This window comes from Calliphora vicina, chromosome 5, assembly GCF_958450345.1.
Source record: "Calliphora vicina chromosome 5, idCalVici1.1, whole genome shotgun sequence".
Taxonomy (NCBI): Eukaryota; Metazoa; Arthropoda; class Insecta; order Diptera; family Calliphoridae; genus Calliphora; species Calliphora vicina.
The window spans coordinates 110,590,444-110,610,151 of NC_088784.1; the positions used below are offsets into that span (position 1 = coordinate 110,590,444).

The 19,708-nt window shown below is 27.4% G+C and overlaps 1 protein-coding gene across 11 annotated transcripts in view; it reads right to left on the minus strand.

The window, feature by feature from the left end:
* The window catches only part of hlk (hulk), a 64,487-nt gene that overhangs the window by 4,546 nt on the left and 40,233 nt on the right, over positions 1–19,708 (minus strand). For 5 of the 11 annotated variants that reach the window (XM_065510734.1, XM_065510733.1, XM_065510735.1 and 2 more), the window contains 8 exons: positions 9,643–9,774; positions 8,868–9,191; positions 6,107–6,295; positions 5,891–6,028; positions 2,681–2,896; positions 1,939–2,121; positions 1,740–1,871; positions 1,364–1,516 (listed from right to left, as the gene is read on the minus strand). In XM_065510734.1, the coding sequence (XP_065366806.1) occupies positions 1,364–1,516; positions 1,740–1,871; positions 1,939–2,121; positions 2,681–2,896; positions 5,891–6,028; positions 6,107–6,295; positions 8,868–9,191; positions 9,643–9,774 (1,467 nt within the window). Of the gene's footprint in view, positions 1–1,363; positions 1,517–1,739; positions 1,872–1,938; positions 2,122–2,680; positions 2,897–5,890; positions 6,029–6,106; positions 6,296–8,867; positions 9,192–9,642; positions 9,775–16,500; positions 17,243–17,503; positions 18,038–19,708 lie in introns of those variants that run through there. The other 6 variants (XM_065510738.1, XM_065510737.1, XM_065510739.1 and 3 more) reach the window with 4 other exon arrangements.

A 19,708-nucleotide genomic window follows, 5' to 3' on the forward strand; every position in this document is an offset into this window, starting at 1 on the left:
AGTGAACCAACTTTTGAAATCGATGTCTTCCGATCGGGATGAAATTTGCACCAAGGTTATTCCTATTGGATAGTAATTCAGATACAAATTCAACAAGATCGGTGGAGAACTCTCTGAGATAGAGGGGGTAAAAATTTGACATTTTGGCCAAGCATGTGTTTTTTCTCATCCATGTAACATATTACCTATTGTTCTTAGAAAAATGTGTCCCAAATAGTTTATATAGCTATTTCATCAATCTTTGGAAAAAAAAAATGTTGAAATTTTTTTTTCTAAAATCAAAAACTTTTTTGACACTACCATGTCGCTATATGGTTGGAAATGTTATTGATTATGAATGATTTTATGTTTCTGAAAACGTAAATCTTGAGAACTATAAAAAAAATATTGTTATTAATAATCATTACTCCATAATACGATGTTGTGGCTACAACCATATTATGGTTGAGGTGTAATCATAATATGGTTACGCTAAACAATATTATGATTGTGCTACAACCATAATATGGTTATTTAAAAAAAATTATTGTTGATATGACCATATTATTCAATAATCTGCTATCATGATTTACACAACCATTTTATGGTTGAGCTATTATTACATATGATTACTTTATGGTTAGGTAGGATCGCATTCTGATATTTTATAATGTTACACATTAGTAATATTATTGTAATATACGAAACATAGTATCATTTCACAGCAACCATAAAATCCAATCATAATATGACGCTGTTTGATTATGGTCACCACAACCATGTTTTCTCTTTGTGTGTATTTCAACTAGAAATTTCGGAAATACAATCAGAAATAGTGCACTCGAAATATTCAGTTGTAATAATTTAAAATTTTTTCTTCGATTACCAAAATAATGCCTACATTTTTTTAAATTCTGAAATGGAACTCTTTGATTTTTTCATTTTAATATGGGTCTTAGATCTTTTATGGAGAAGACCTAATTAATTTCGTTTTATATGTAGTTTCTTAATATGTTTAAAAAAAATCCGTCATTTAGGTTGGACACAATTTCAGAGATTGAAAAGAGTTAATTCGTTAGAAATAATATTAAAATAGGGGAAAATTTATTAATAGGAATTCTTCTGAATTAACTCTTTGAAATCTCTGTCGTATTGATGTATGAAAGTGCGCTGACTGACTGGCTGGTATTAATACGTATTTGTGTATGGAATTGTTAGAATATAAAACAAACAAAAGTAACTGGTTAAAATTAGAACACATATAGACAAACGACTAAAAGATTGTAAGAGAGAGGGGTAGAGAGAAGACATTAAAACCGCGTTATTAGTGTTTTTTTTTATATTTTTTTTTGTTTTTTGCATTTGTATTGTTTTTGTGGAATACCTTGACTTTCGATACGTTTTCTTTTGCGTGCAATGTAATTCTTAAGGAATTTTTTGGAGGAGGAATTGTTATAGCTGGCATCATTATTGGACATGGGTACACAATATGTTCTACAATAAGCAGGTTGTTTATGGCCCTTGCGCTCTGGTGGCACTAAATTCGTGACGATTTGGTAACGATGATGATTTTGGTACAATTTTTTTTATTGGATGATGTGTTTTTTTGGTAGTGTAATTTTGTGTTGTTTTTTTTTTTTTGATTTATTTTACATTACATTTTTTGGTTTTGGTGGGGGGAATTCATTTTGGAAATAAGGTTGTTATGAAATATGCCACAATTTAAAGAAAATTTCAATTCATTTTTTTTTAAAACTTACAGAAATAAACAGCTAAATATTGTGTTTCCTCTACCATGGTCTCCAACATCTGTCTGGTGATCAATTCAATGCGATCTTCAGTCTTTTGGGTGATGAGCCATTGCAAGACCTCCTCTTCTTCTTGTAATTCACCTAATTTGGGACAAAATTTATTTAGTTGTTAATATTTTCCATAAATATATGCGTAGAAAACCTATACCTTCAAATACATTTGGTATACCACTCTCAAAGTAGACCAGGGCAGGATAATCGTGCACGCCATAACCATCTGCTACTGAAAAGTCTTTGGTTTTCACAAACTTAATGCCATGTTTGTCACAGTCATCATCAATGTTTTCCAGTTCCTCCAACACTTTGGTACAAGTTTCACAGCCATCCGAATCTAATGAAAAAAGTTAGTTTCATTAAAAATTTAATCCTGAATTTATAATTTAACAAACGAAAACACTGAAAAACAGTAACAAAAAACACAACAGATAACCAAGCGCAACACAGAACATAAAATTAAAAACTTAAACTTAAAAAGAATGAAATAAAATTATCAAATAAAGAACCAAAATAAAAATACAGAATTTTAGTAAATGTTCTAGAGGAAGTTTAAATCATCCAAGGCGAGACGTGTTCAAATTTAATAAAAAAAACAAGGAAGAAAAATCTATTTGAGGGGTTGGTGTCAATGCTAGAAACATTAAAAATAATTTTTATCTAGGGTTCACAATCTTGGCTACTGGTAGTGGAGGAGGTGGTGGTGGAGGTAGTGAAATTGATGTTGGCTGAGCTACAAAACAACTAAAATTAAAGGTGGCTCATAATGGTGGTGTAGTAATGGGTGGTAGGTGGATTTATTTTTTTCGGGAAATTCAAAACAAAACATCATTTAACAACATCATCATCATTCGATTTTCTTTTTATGTTTCATTGTTTTATTTTATGTTCAGTACCCTCTTCATGTTGTTTAGACGTAGTGGGTGCTGATGATTCACCGGCTGCTGCCCCCTCAGCGCCTGCTTCTCCACCCTCACCTTCGGCAGCGGTGGCAGCAAAAGCAGCTGCGGCTGCCCCTGCTCCCGGATCCTGTGACTGTTGTTCTTTCTCTTTTTTTAGTCTGGCCCTTCGTGCCGCCTTTGAGTTGCAGATGTCACACTGTGTTTTGTTCCCTAGATTATTTTTCGAGTGTATGGTTGGTTGGTTGGTTGTTTTTGGGTTGTATTTGTTTATTTTTTGTTTGTTTGATAATAGATTTAAATTTGTTTTTTTTTTTTTTGAGAAATAAAATAGAATTAATTTTAAAGAAGGCTTGATTGAGCAGCTAAATTGTAACAAAAAACGTAAAGAATCTTTTTTTTTTCTTTTAGTTTTCTTGGTTAGTCACACGTTAGAAGTTGTTCTTGAAATAGTAAGTAGAGCTGATAATGAGTTTTATTTAAAATTGGTTAATTTATATAATTTATATTAATAATTTATTATTAATTGTTGATTATTTACTTTATTTCCTTTGTTGTGGTTATTAAAAATGACAGCTGTAAACTTTTTGCGCAAAAGTGTAACAATAAATAATATAAAATGTTTGCTAAAATTTACTAATGGCAAGTAACTAGTACTGTGATAGGTTGTGAGACCATTGTCGGAAAGCGTTTCTAATTTCAAAATTAGATATGAAAAGGACCTGCCACTTTAATAAGGGTCTTATATTGACGCTCTCTTACAAGTCTTTAAGCGAATGGTGAAAAATCCTTTTTTTTGTGAAACAATTTTTTGATAATACCCGATATATTGATATCATTCGAATACAAATTATTCGAAAAATCGAGAAAAAAAATTATTCGAATGAATAATTTTTTTTTTCAATTTGGAATAAAAATGTTATTCGACCAATAATTGTCGATTAATCGAATACGCGAGTAAATTAAAAAAAAAAAAATTATATAAAAAAATATTTCCAAAAAGTCAATTTCTACATTAATTTCTACTCTGAATTAACACACCAAGATCAAAACATTATGAAACATAACTTAAAAATGAAAACCTTGTGACTACTAAATACCTAGGAAAGGTTAAAGTGCCAGCAATAAAGTTATAAACATTTTCCAATTAATAATAAACAATATACATAGATATATTTTAGTCAAACGCCTTAATTTCACTGAAAACCTATACGAATTTAAAAATACTGGAATCTAAAGTCTTGCAATCAATCAGCCTTATCATGTAAGGCGTAGGCGTTTTACTACAATGACAGTTTCGTACTAGATTAATGAAACAGGTTGAATAATTTCTTTAATTTAGTACGAAACTGATGCCTTACATGATAAGGCTGAATAACTATTTCATAAAGCATTTATTTGCATCTATTAATTTTGTATTTATTTTTATTGTTAACTAACAAATTATGAAAATTTTTCTGATTTTAAATATATTTTATTAAATTATTCGAATAATCGAGTAGATTTTAAAAATTAATCGATCACTCGTATAATAAAATAAACTTTTATTCGATTAAAATAAAACTCAAACAATTGGGGACTTCGGAAAGTTTTTTTCAACATAGAGAAGGTATTTAAAGTATTAAAGTATTTATTTACATCTATGAATTTTGTATTTTTTTATTATTGACTAACAAATTATAAATTTTTTTCTGATTCTAAATATATTTTATTAAATTAATCGAATAATATTTATACGAATAATCGAGAAAATTTTAAAAATTAATCGATCACTCGAATAATAAAAAAAATATAAACTTTTTTTCGATTAAAATGAAACTCGAATAATTGACGACCCTAATGTATCATTTATTTGGGAATTTCGAAAAGTTTTTTTTCAACATACTGAAGTTTTCCGACTCCGCTATCTATAAGGACACAGAGTATATATATGTAATTTATATCCATCTCATAATCGGCAATTTTCCTGTAAACAACACGAACGTCAACGAAGTTAATAAAAATTCTTAAATATGAAATAAAAATCACAATCAATAGCTGATCAGATTACAACAGACAATGAAAGTATCATTATAATCCTTGTTCCGTACTCACTTTATGCCGATCACTGATCCGAGGGTTAGGAAAAATCCATTTCGACCAACACACGGACATTCGGACACAGTTATATTCAGCCCAATAATGAATAAAAATTCCGCGAGAGTTGTTTCCCTTCTCCCAATTTCAACACTGAATTTGAATAGAAAAAATGGGAAAAGGGAAAAAACTCCCGCGGATTTTTTATTCATTATTGGGCTGAATATAACTGTGTCCGAATGTCCGTGTGTTGGTCGAAATGGATTTTTCCTAACCCTCGGATCAGTGATCGGCATAAAGTGAGTACGGAACAAGGATTATAATGATACTTTCATTGTCTGTTGTAATCTGATCAGCTATTGATTGTGATTTTTATTTCATATTTAAGAATTTTTATTAACTTCGTTGACGTTCGTGTTGTTTACAGGAAAATTGCCGATTATGAGATGGATATAAATTACATATATATACTCTGTGTCCTTATAGATAGCGGAGTCGGAAAACTTCAGTACGTTGAAAAAAAACTTTTCGAAATTCCCAAATAAATGATACATTAGGGTCGTCAATTATTCGAGTTTCATTTTAATCGAAAAAAAGTTTATATTTTTTTTTATTATTCGAAGATCCAGTATATTTCTAAGATCCAGATTGGAAGATCCAGTATATTTCTAATTAATGGGATAACAAATTAACATTGTAGAAATTGCAAATCCTTTCTATTCATGGTAAACAATTTTCTAATCATAGATGACAATTATATAGGCAACTGAGAGAAAAAAATCTAACCCCCATATGCATAAACAGTTTATAAATTTATAAAAGATTTATAAAACAAATTTTGTATGGAAATTTTGTTTGATAAACCTTTGATAAATTTATAAACTGTTTGTGCATATGGGGGTAAGTCTGTTGTTAAAACCCTAATTCTTGAGAATGTATTTCCATTGTATTTGTGAAAAGAGAGCAATTGTGTTTAATTGTTTTCATTAAAGTTTATCTCATCTTAAATTCTATCTGTCTGATTCTCTAATTAACATTTTATATTATCCTTGCCACCAAAACGATTACAGCTTGTTAATATCATGTTTATAAACAAAATTACTTGAAACCTCTCGCTCGAGAGAAACTTACAGAAATATACAGCAATGGAACCAGACTCTTCGATTAAAGTAATAAGTTTTTCGCCTTCAAGATCTTCGATAACATCTCCACTTGGATCCTTTTGCGTGAGTAACCAAGTGAGGATTTGTTCTTCTTCGTAAAGATCTCCTGAAAATATGAAAAAATAAAAAAACATGTTTCTTATATTATATAAACTTATGCAAATTAAATAAATAAATTTCATACCGGCGTAAATGACTGGTTCCTTAGAAGTCGGCTTAAAGAATACAATGGCGGGCAAAGCAAATACACCCATTTCCTTGGCCATTTGTTTGTCGTCAATTTTAACAAAATCAATACCCGCCTTATCGGCATCATCGTCAATATGCTCCACCTCAGCCAAAACACGGGGACACTGTTTGCAATCTTCACTATCTTTAGGAGTATAAGAGAAGAGAAATAGCGAATTATAATAAAATTTGTTTTTTTTGTTTTATTTAATTTAGTGATGCCAAATTTAAATTAATAAGTGAAAGTTGAAATCAGTGGTATGCCAGGATTTGAACAGTATCCCTTAAAGTAAAGACCATGGAAAAAAAAGCAGTTAACTGATGTTTAACTATATAATGTTGCCCGTTTAAACTATATTTGCATTTTTTGTATGTTTTCTTCTCTTTTTGTTATTTATTATTGATTGGTTTTTAACTGCAGTTTAACTGATGGGCGATTGCTTCAAGTTTTTGTTTAAAGAAAGTTTAAAATAGTGTTTTGTAATCATCTTTCCTTTCTCTGTTCTATTTGTTCAGTTGGGTTAGCTGGAAGTTCATTTATTTTAAACGGGATTTAAGTTAAAAATAAACTAACTATTTAACTGGCTCCAACACAGATTAGGGCCATGAGTGTTGGTTCAAGGTTTAAAGAAGTAATAGCCCAAAGAATTAAAAGAACAATGTGAATATAAATGGGTGATTTCATGTCCAGTGAACTAACTTTTGAAATCGATATCTTCCGATTGGGATGAAATTTGCACCAAGGTTAGTCCTATTGGATAGTAACAATTCAGACACAATTTTTCAACAAGATCGGTCGAGAACTCTCTGACTTAGAGAGGGTCAAAATTTGACACATTGGCTAGTTGTTTTTTTTCTCATCCAAGTAACTTATTACCTATTGTTCTTAGCAAAATGTGTTCCAAATAGTTTAGATGGGTATTTCTTCAATCTTTCGAAAAAAATAAAATTAAAATTTTTTTTCCATAATCAAAAACTTTTTGATTTTTTTTTTTCTCAAAAGAAGACTTTTTGGTCACTTAGTGGGATGCAAGTTGGATATCTGTCAAAATAAATGTTTTGTAACTCAAAATTTACCCTTTTTTATTTATTTTTTTTCAAAAGAAAGCTTAGTTTTTCCTTTAAGACCTTTTTGATCGCTTAGTGGGATATCTGTCAAAATAAATGTTTTGTAACTCAAAATGGACCCTTTTTTATTTTTTCAAAAGAAAGCTTAGTTTTTCCTTAAGACCTTTTTGGTTGCTTAGTGGGATGAGAATGGGATATCTATCAAAATAAATATTTTGTAACTCCAGATATACAATTTTTGAAAAAAAAATCAAAAAAAGATTTTGATTGTGGAAAATAAAGTCAAAAATGTTATATTGAAAGATTGAAAAACGGACTCATTTTGAAACAAAGTAAAAAAAAGTTTTTGATTTTGAAAAAAAAGTCAAAATTTTTTTATGATTTATGGATGAGAAAAAACACATGTTTGGCCAAAATTTAAAATTTTTGTTTCTATTGAATTTTATTTGAATACCAACATTTTTAAGAAATCTGTACTCGTTAAAGTGATTTTCGGAAGAGGGCCTTATATGGACCGATTGTCACAAAATTTGGGTAGTGCAAGGTCGGCTTATATTAAGTAAGATATTTATGAGAGCTTAACTATTTCAGATAGAACAGTTGTATGGGGGTAGTAGAAGTAATGGACCGATTCTAACAAAATTCAATAGACAATTGACTCAGAAAGTAATCTTGGTATACTTTAAGGTGGGTGTTGGGACTATATTTTTGCACGTTACAAACATCCTCACTATGGTGGTTTAGTGTATAAAAGACAGGTGTTTCGTTCTTTTTTAGAGACTGAATGAGTAAAAATGTTTTTGACACCCAAAAAGCAGAAATTATATTTAAATCCTATTCTTCATTATCAAAAAATACCAAATATATTTTTGGTACTTTCTGAAAATACTAGTACTTTTCGCATAAAATATTTATATTTATATGCAGGCAACAATTTTGGGGGGAAATCAAATAAAATGTTTAAAACATTGTTGATACTTTCAGTCAAACAAATTGAGTATGCGATGGTAGGGTGCTTGCTGTAGTCGCGAAATTTGTACAACATACATTAAAATTAGCTGGTAATTTTGATAATTTTTTGTTCTGCGAATTAATTAATTTTCTATTAAAATTAACATAAAAACATAAAATTGGAGACATTAGAATGTTCAGAATGAGTGACAACCCACTTTGTTATTTTATTTTATAGAAATAAACCCAGAATCATGAAATCGGAGATACATGATCTTGAGTTAATGAAAATTTTAGTATGGCATACATATTAACCTGGTTGCGTGAAAATCCCGAAGTGAGACATTTTTTCCTGCCAATGAACTTAGAATCATACAATTAAGCCCTCATGATTCTGACAGAAGTAGAATCCATAAAAAAGGGTTTTAAATTAATAAACCTAGAAACTAGCCCAGGCGCGGATCCAGAGGGGGTGAAATAGAAAATTCCCCCCACCTCCGAAAACCGAAAAGTTTTCACATAAAAAAAGGAATAAAAAGAAAAATGTAGAACAAATTTTAATTTTTCCCTCCCACCAAATGGTTGACCTGGATCCGCGCCTGAACTAGACACATACGAAATAAAATTTAAAACTCTGTTAAAAACATTAAATGGCATCACCATTATCTTTGTTGCTTCAAACTCAGTGTGATACTTACAAAATATCACCGCTAGATAATCCGATGATTTACGTATTTTCTCAAACATTTTACGATTGACTTGTTCAATATGATCGGTCATTTCCATATTGGCCGGACTGGTTAGCCAATCCAAAACCTCTTCCTCATCATCAATATCACCATCATAGTTAATGAATTTGCCCTTGCGGAAATAGGTAATGCCGGGTGGATTACGGAAACCATATTTCTTGGCCATTAACTTGTCATGACATTTCACAATCTGTATGCCATACTCGGAGGCCTCATCATCGATCAATTCAATGTGACGCAAAACTCGTGGAGAATCGGCATCATCTTCTTTATCTAAAATGATAACAATGATACAGTTAAATTATTTATTAAAGAATTAAGAAATGTTTGCAGCTTTAATAGATTAAAAAAAGAAAGAAATTTTATGATAAGAATAGATATAGTTAAGTTTTTTTTTTAGTTCATTAATTTTTGAGCAGTTACAGTTTTTTTATTTTAGTAAAAATTAATAAAATTAACTAAGTAGTAAAATAAACTATTTGAAAATCTATTAGAAAGTAGTAGTAGAGTAGTAGTAGAATTAACGTTGTTACGATTTTAAAAAGTAGTAGAAACTTTTATTATTATTATTATTTGTCGTAAATATGTAGTAGATATGTAAAAAACTCTCTAAAAGTCTTGTGTAGTTTTGTTTGTAGTTTATTTTTTTAACTCAGTGTAAAAATTATTAAAACAAAGTTTAATTAGTTTCTTAGTTTTGTTGTTTTTGTTAGTGATTACTTACAAAATACTACCGCCAAAAAATCTTTGGAGCCAATATATTCAAACAAAGTCTCACGATCGATTAACTCAATACTTTCATCGGCTTTTTGTTCCAATATCCATTTGAATACCTCATTTTCATCTTCCATATTACCTAAATTTATTGTTAATGTAAAAATAAAAATATTTTATTAATAAATGTTTTGAAGATTTGTTTGTAAAAAATTAAAGAAGTTTTGTTTTTAATTTTCGTGACATACCTTTAGTACTGCAGTGTTTCAAATCAATCAAAATCTTTTACCAAAATTACACCCTATATTAGTTGGAAAAGTTTTAAATAAAATTATATGAGGTTCAGGCATGTTACAGAGTTGTATTTCCAAATTTTAAGGGTTCTCAAATGTTTTCCAAAATTAATCTAAGTGATGTTTTCTTTTGTTCTCTTCTAAAAATATTTTATTTTTCTTTAGTGAAAATGTGAAATTGTTTGCATTCAGGTGTCTAAGGTTTTGAAATGGATTTCCCCTTGGAGTTGTGTCAGTTTTTTTTTAAAAAATTTGATTAAATATTAAATTTCGGATTTAGTTGTAATGGAATCAAAATCTACACTAAATTATCTTTCTAATAAAGTAAAAAATTGGTAAAAAATTCCCCCTATAATTCTTTGTCCGAAGCCATACACACAGCCTCAAAAGTAAGTACACACCACAAATTATTTGATTTTTTTTTTAAAAAATTAAAATCCTAAAATCTGTCCATTGATTAAAATTTAAAAGTTTCGGTTTGTTGGAGATTAGGCTGAATAATAAAAGAAAAATGATTTAAGTCGGACTATAACGAATTTCATGATTTTAAAAAAATCAAAAAAATCACTGGTGTCTACTCACTTTTGAGGATGTGTGTATGTAAAGCAAAATGCAAGAACAAAATTTATTTGTTTTTGGAAAATGTACAATACAAGACTATTTTGAATTTTTGTCTAACTACGCAGAAAAAACTATATTTCAATTCAAACATTTATCACATACTGAACTGGTTTCAACTATTTCATAATTGAATCGAGTATTCATGTGCTCAAAAACTAAATTTTCTGATATTTTCTATTGAATTTTGAGTTTTGAATTTTTCTGTGTAGGATAACCTTTTCACATTCCAGTTGCAACAAAATCAGGAAAATTTTTTATACCATTTTCAAAACTAATTTTAAAAAAATGATTTAATTTTGTTAAACGAATTCTAAAAATTTAAGAAATAATCTTTTAAATTTTATTGAGTATATATACGATAATAAAAGCCAAATAAAACTGGGTCAAGGTCTCTTATAATTTTGATGTAACTGCGGTTTGAACTTTAAGCATTCGAATTTTTGGCAATAATTTGATCAATATATGATTATTTGATACAGTTGCTCAGTTTTAATAAAACAAATTGAAGATACTGTTACTTAATCCATAGTAAAGATGTGATGAAGATTTTACTGAAATCGGGAAAAGCTAATCCTTTAAAAACCTGGGTCACATTTAAATTTTTTGAAAATTTCTGTATATTTATTAGCGAATTTTGATGAAATATCAGAGAAATATTTTTTAATGATTGGAAATTAAACTTCAGTCATTATTAATCCGTTGATGTACTTAAACTCGAAATTAGTCCAAATTTTCAAAATTAAAATTTTTTTTTTTTAATTTAATTTTTTAAATTTTTTTAATTTATCAGTGAAAAAATTGTCTTAAAATTTTTTTTTTGTGAAAAAAAGACTCGGATTAAAAAATATTATTTCCCGATTTTGACCCATTGTAGGTCCGACTTACTATATACGTTGTTGCAAAGGCCTTTGAAATATCTATCATTAGATATCCACATTTTCACATTAGTGACTTAGTAATCCAGATATAGATCAAAAATAGGTCATAAAATTGTCCTGGATTTTTTCTTATATCTCAGCCATTTGTGGGCCGATTTTCTTGATTTTAAATATCAACCAAACCGGGTGTGTAGGGTATATATTGATGTATGAATCATGTATGTAAGTTATTTGGGGGCTACGGAAAGTTGATTTCGACATACAGACTGACATGGCTATATCGACTCAGTTAGCTATAAGGATCCAGAATATATATACTTTGTGGGGTCGAAAATGAAATTATAAATGTAATGACAAACTTGCCACTCGTGTTGAAGGGTACAAGAAATTAAATTTTGACGTATTTTTCATAAATATTTCTTGATAATAGCATTGTATTACGATATTAAAATTAACTTTGAGTTGTTCATTATTTTGATTTATTTCAATTTGTTTATTTACGTCATAATTACCTTTTATTCAAACAGAATCAAAATTCGTGACAGGCCTGACTATTTCAGTTTTTGTTGTCATTATTTCGTTGGATATTTTGGCAAAATCTCAGGTTTTATTTTTTTTAATTTCTATATTTCTCCACAACATATTTGTGTGCTTGTGTCTTGGAAGGTGTGGGCGCATTTTGTTTTTTTTATATACATTTTACCATTAACCTGTTCAATTTTTCTTCAGGGTCCAGTATATTTGTTGCTATATTTATTGTGCTATAAACTCCATAAAATTTATTTGCTTGTTTTTTGTGTTTTAACATTTTTTTTTTTAGATTTTAAAATCTTATTTTATTTTCCATTTATTAAAATCAAACCAACAATAAAAATACCTTTATATCAAAAATGTATGAATAAATATGTTTTTTTTTGGTTCTTTTTAAATAAACAAAAGAAAGCAAAATTATATTTTATATGAAATTTTAAAATTACTTTTAATTTTTACAATGTGTGTGGTTTTCAACCAACAAATTAAATAAACAATATTGTTTGTTTAAACATAAATTTAAGAAATTATTACCTTACCACATGAAATGTTTATGATTTCAGTAAAAAAAATTGAGACTTTTATATTCGGCAGTACCGAATCTTTAGATACACTTCATCATTTTTAAAAAAAAAGTATTTGTTTTAGGAAACTATTTAACCCGATTTTATCGGTTAATATCGCCGGAATATTATTATGCGTTAAATTAATTTTTAATATCTTTGAGATAGACTAATTTTATCCATTATTCATATTGTCTATGTGCAGAGATATACAGTTGTAATTTTAGCATGAATATGAATGGTAGCGTATAAGTAATATTTATCATTCGTAACAAGTATACTCATGAATAATCGGGTGGCCCTTACTTTCTAAAATTCTCCATCATCTAAAATAAATTTTAGCAAAATCGGATAATTGTTAGAGGTACACATTTTATTGAAGTTTCGTGTTTTGCCATATTTTCAAAAAAAAAAAATTCAAAAATTAATTGTTGATAAGGAAATTCAATTAAAAATAGTTTATGTATTTCAATTATCCATAGATGTTTAAATATAAACATTTTCTGACATCAGTACCCATTATAACTTGATACCAAAAATGCTCGTATCTCAAATCCCAAACCAATTTAAATTTTTTCTTAAACGAAATTTCAAAAAATCTAAAATATTTGTCTCGATTTTAATAAATGATAAATGAGGATTAAGAATTTAAATTTTAGCGTGGGACAGATTTGAAATTGGCGGAATTCTAAGAAATTTGTTAAAAGTATTTCTTAAAAACACATTTCATAGCCTATTTTCTAATAATTAATTTCATATTTTGTTATAGATTGCTAATTTACGATTTTGTAGTTTTAAATTTCTAGGACATTGTTAACCCTATTATATATTTGTTAATATAAATTAACAACAAAACATAATTATTAAAAAAACTAATTTCTACACTAAGAACCAAAAATTTTAATATTAAAAAATGTCGCGCTTTAAAGGGTTAATTTTTGCAAAAATCAATATAAATACTAATACGCATTAGTAAAAAGTAGCTTTGGAATCTAATTTGGTCATAGTTTTACGATATTTATAATTTGTGACCAAAATCTAAATTTACTGCAAATTCGCCAATTTAAAATCAATCCCCACGCTAACCTATGAATGGTACAACTGTTAACATTTTAATTTTTTGTTATCATTTATCAGTATTGAAAACTATTTCTATAATTTTTGTAATTTTGAGTTATGCATGAAAAGTTATTGGTATCAAGTTATAATGAGTTAATGATTTTTATATTTAAACAATTTTTAATTGACATTTTTTTTATTTATTTTTAATAATACTAGGATGGGTAAATTTGTTTGTAATCTACGAAAAATGCTAAGAAAGTATGGGTCTAAAATCTAAACCTAGCTCCCGCTGAGAGACTTCAAAAAACACGTTTAAGAAATTTCACTGTCCAACAAATTGAGACTTTTTGATTGGAACAGAATAGGGCATGCTGAGTAGACCAGCTGAATTTAGCTGGTCTGAATATTTTTTTTTACAGTGGGTGAAAGTTTTAATTTTTTGAACGAAGGGTGCATTATACTAACTGAAAAAAATGTTGTAAGTTAATGTCTGAGAGATTCTTATTGTCAGAGTTATATCGTGGAATTTTATGGGGATCAGTTTTGTGGAAGATCTTAACCCCTCTTTAGGGGAGATAGAGGGCTAGCAACTTTGATATCTTTGATGAATCTTTCTTAGAATTTTGTGTAGATTACGTTTTTGCTATACGCCTGTCACATTTTTTCATGCCCGAACAAATTGACCAACCCTAGTATATACATTAAGGTGGACCCTCAATGTATGGGGAAATTGAAAACTCAGCTGTTTCAAAAACGAAGGGCAGTTTTGTGTTTGGTTAGGTTAAAAAAAATAAGAAAAGTTTAAGTAATATGCATATAAGTTTTTAATTTCTACATTTTTCGTTTGCGACCGATATATATTCTGGATCGTTATAGATAGCGGAATCGATATATTCGGTCTGTATTTTGAAATTAACTTTTCGTAGCGGATATATTGATGTATCAATATATCCGCTACAGACTCGAAATCGGTTTAAAATCGAGATATAATCCAGGACAACTTCGATTGTTGACTTATTTTTGATCTATATCTGGATTACTAAGTCGTCAACATAAGCAATATTGATACTTAATGATAGATATTTCAAAGACCTTTGTAACGACGTATATAACGTCATAGTAAGTCGGATTTACAATTGGTTAAAATCGAGACAAATATTTTTTAACCCGATTTTTTTTACTAAAATTAAAAAAAAAATTAAAAACTTTTTTATTACAAAATTTTTTTCAGAAGAAAATTTTTTTTAAAAAAAAATTTTAATTTAAAATTGAAAAAAAAATATTTGAATTTCGAAATATTTTTTCATAAGAAAACTTTTTTTTTAAAAAAAATTTTGAAATGAAAATTGAGAAAAAAATATTTGAAATTTTTATTTTAAAGTATCATTTGGTGAAGGGTTTATAAGATTCGACACAGCCGAATATAGCTCTTTTACTTGTTTTTTTTAAATTTTGTAACATGACCGAATACACGATACTTAAAATAATATGTTCAATCTGTTTTTGAAAACTGATTTTTGGCTCTCAGTTTGGTTCTTAGATGACGAAGAATATTGGAGGGTGATAAATATTATGCCACAGGATCTAAAACCATTGACCCAAGTTTAACTACTCTTGAGTAAACTATTCTTAACTAAATTATAATCATATTTATTTCTAGTTATGTCCCATTAGAATTTTTAGTGCGAGTAGTTGTGAATATAAATATTATAATATTGAAAAACCATTACCAAGCTCCTTTTATGTAATGGAGGAGGTAAGGAGTATACATATATTAAAGGATTTTTAATCTATGATGGATCTATATTACCAAAATTGTTTGTGGGTTGTTTTTAATTAATTGACGTAAAATAATCGAAAAGTATGGAAATTTCCATATGACATAAAAGGGAATTATGGAGACAATAATGGGGATGTTGAATAATACACTGGGAATAATAATGTGAATAATTATTCATCTGTTTTCATTTTATGTATAACATATTAGACATAAAATAGTTGTGCTTTATGACAATTCTTTTAATTTATAAAAAAAAATTATTTAAAAAATGTTTAACTTTTATTTAGATTTAAATTTAACATGACTTTATTCTTTTGACAATTCTAGTGTTTTATAAAAATTTATTATTTATAGTGTTTAGATTTAATTTAAATTCCAAAAATAACCAAAATATTTTAATTAAATTGAATAAATGTCTTACAAATATACATAAGTATTTATGTAGTTACAAAATAAAAGCCTTAAAGGCTTTTTTACACTCAAAGAAATTGTTTTAACAATTACTACAAATTGTACAATATGTTACTTATATAAAGAGGATTTCCTACTTACATAAATAGTTATTATTAATAAACTTTGAGTGTATTACAAATGTTTTTTTTATTATTATTTATTTTATATTTATATAAAATTTAAATTCGATATTTTAAATACCGATAACAATTATTAAGTACAATTTTACGAAAATTTAAAAAAAAATATATATAAAAATGAATAATTTTATTTAAATTGAACTTGTTTCTCTTCTCTGTTTAAAGTAACATAACGATTTTATGTAATATAGAAAATCATTTGTTTATGTTACGTTGAAACCAAGTTACATTAAATAAAATTATTACATTTTTATTTTAATTTAAATTTTTTATTATAAATAAAGAAATAATTTGAAATAATTACAGTCCATTTGCAAGTGAAAATAACATTCTTTCACCACAAAAGAACCTTTAACAAATAAAATATTTATAGAATTTTCTATTAACAAAAATTATTTTAAAAAGTAAATTAACAAAATATAAAAACATTAACCAACCAAAGTTGTGTTTAACCAAACAAAAAGTATTGAAATAAAAAAAAATTAATAAAATAAAATATATGTATAAGTATATGCACGTTTTAAGCGAGTTTTAACGAGATTTAGAGTTGAGTTTTAAAACAGTTTCAAATATTTATTTGTAAAGTATAAAATAGTATGTAAATATTTAGTAGGTAGTATGAAATAGTAGTAAGTAATTAAGTAGTATTTAGTTACTGTAGTAAAAAGTATTAAAAAATAGTGTAAAGTTTTTATATCAAAAATAGTTTTTTTTTTTTTTAAAAAGTATTAACAATTAACTGCTTTAAGATTTGAACAACATTAACGTTTTTACGATTTGAATTTTCAATTAGCAGAGGAGTAGAAGTAGTAGTGATAGTACAATTTAGTTCAACAATAAATAGTAAGTAGTATGGCAAACGAAATGCATACAGAAATAGATTTACTACTAGAAATTGAATTGAGTTGCTTGACTAGGTATTTTTTAGTATAAAGAGATTTAATTCTTTTTTCTAAGTTAGTGGTGAGTTGTGTTGGTTGTTGAGCTTATTTCTGCCGGTGTAAAGAACAATCCAAAATAAAGAAAGCCTGGGTTGCTTTATGGTGGATGTAACGTAATGGTTGCAATTTTTGGTAACGAAAAAAACTCTTGCTTGCAATTAATAGTATTTATCTGATTGTTTTTTGTTTTTAATTTGATTTGGTTTTGAATTGAATTGGAAGTAAATCTGTATGTGTATATGTGTGAAGGTGTTAATGTAAGAATTATATAAATTTAGCGTGCGTGTAAATTTAGAATTTATTTCATTTTTAGTCAATCGAATTTCCTTACTCCTACAGCGTGATATCCTGAAAAATGAGGTCATATAAATGTTTTAGTCGATTGTGCAAATAATTTATGCCTATAAAAAAAGAGAAAAAAAAGAGAAGAAAAAAAGAAACACAATAGAAGAAAAGACAAAACTCAAGGAAACAAAAATCTAAGAATTTTTTCTAATTTTTTTCTATACTTTTTATTTATTTTTTTCTTAAATTGCTTGTAAGAGCATTTTGAAAAATTAAGCTCAAGAAAAATCTACCAGACAAGAAATTTGGCAAAATCAAACGTACCGGTTTTGACATTCAATTTGTCTTCGTTTTTAGCAAGAGTCTTTTTCGAGTTGGTGGCAGATTTCGTGGCGGGCTTAATGGTGGGTAGTTTTTCAGGTTTGGCAGCTTGTTTGTTGCTGGACTTGTGTTTGGCATAGGATACCTTAACCAAAGGCTCTTCAATGTCGTCATCATCATCATCGTCGTCATCATCATCCTCATCATCTTCATCGGAGTCGACTACTATGGGTTTCTTGCTGGTTTTTGTGAATGATTTTTTGGATTTTTGGCCTTTGGTTTTGCTGGCGCTGGAGCTTTTGGGGGTTGGGATGGGTGTGGAATCGACGGTGCCGAATTGAAAGTTGCCAGTCTGTTTTTTGCCTCCTTCGGCAGCTGTGTGTCCGATTCTTTGAGCAGTCATTTTAGGAACTTTCGTTGACTTTTCCAATTTTGTTGGACAGCATTGGAATGGTTTATAGTTATCGGGCGCGAAATTGTTACCACGCTTGGCTGAACGGCCTTCGTGACCCAATCCAACATAGAAACATTCGTCATCTGTTTACAAATTAAACAAAAACATTTTGTCAGATTCATTCAATTTAGTTTTAAAAAATTGTTTTATTTTTAAATTTTTTGTTGTTTTCATACAAAAATATATCATTTTGCTATTTTTTTTTGTTCTTAGCCAATTTATTTTAATAACAATTTTGCTTTGCTTTCCATATATATAGACAGTGAAAAAAGTTAGTAAATTAATTTCAACATTTAAATTTTTTCTTTAATAGAAAAAGAAAAAAAAACAAAAGTATTATTTATTGCATTTACAAAGTTTATAATTGTTGTAGTCTATTTTCTATTTTTGTTGTTGATATTATTAAAAAAGCGTGCTTTTCTTTTGTTTTCTTTAAAAAACAAACAAAAATTATAATAAAATTTATGCAAAATAACGAATTAAACAATAAAATTTCTTAAGAAAAAGAAAGAAAAAAATAATATTATAGAACAAGAAATTATTTAAACAAAAACTAATAACTGACAAAATGCTTTTGTTGCTGACATTGAATATTTTTTTTTTTTACTTTTTGTTTCTCGGTTTTAAACTTAAAAGAATTAACTAAAAAATAATTTGTTACAATTCAATTCCATTGTGGTTGTTATTATTTACAATCAATACAAGTCAATAAAGTGTGTGTGATTTTTATTTTTCTACTATTTTTTTTTTAAATTTAAAAATATATATTTTTAGCAATGTCTATAAAAATACCTAAAATTACAAATTGTTTACACTCGTAATGGATTTTTTGTTTGTTTGTATTTTAAATAAAATTGTTTAATAATAATTTTTATAAAAAAAAACAAGAATTGTCATAAGCAAAGTTTTGATTTAATTTTTGGTTAAAAAGTAATTAATTAATTATAATTTAAATAAAGTTTTCAAGTTTATTTTTTATTTTTTAAACAAAACATTGTGTCAGCTATGTTTTTCTGAATTTATAAATATATTTTTTAGTTTGGTTTTTTTATTACTATTAATTTCTAAAGAAATTTGAGAAATTTTAAGAAATATATTTTACAAATAAGTGCATTTAATTGAAAGTATAGAAAGTGAGATTTTAATAAAGTTTTCATACATGCATTTCAATAAATATTTATAATAACGGGCTGAGGGTTGGATGTTTTTATTTTTTTAAGTAAATAGTTGAGCACAGTGTTTTTTTCTATCGATTCTCAGCGTAATTTTGTTTCTAGCGTGTTAAAACTGAGTTGTTTTATAAGTTTAAAGTACAGAAGTTTTCAGAAGATCAGTCGATATCAAAATTTATCCTTTAATTTAGTATAATTTTCTGTCTCAAACGCCACTGTTTCCATTTTGTGTTACCCAGAGAGGACAAAAACCTAAGTCTGCTGCAGCTTAACATATACATCTACAAAATGTAAGTTAATCCGGAATGAAAAGGTTGGTGCGATCGTACTTTTTTTGATACTATGTATTTTATATTCTAAAAAATATGTACATCTTGTTTTTATGCAAATATTTACACATTCCTATACCCTCAGCATACTGTATTGTATAACAGTTTACAGTATAACTATAATACACAAATTTATTTAAGTGTATAACAGTTTTTATAATGAAAACATTGTATATAACAGTTTTATCTGTACACATTTTATGTATAACTGCTTTTTTCATAGAAAATTTTGTGTAAAACCGTTTGTTTCTGT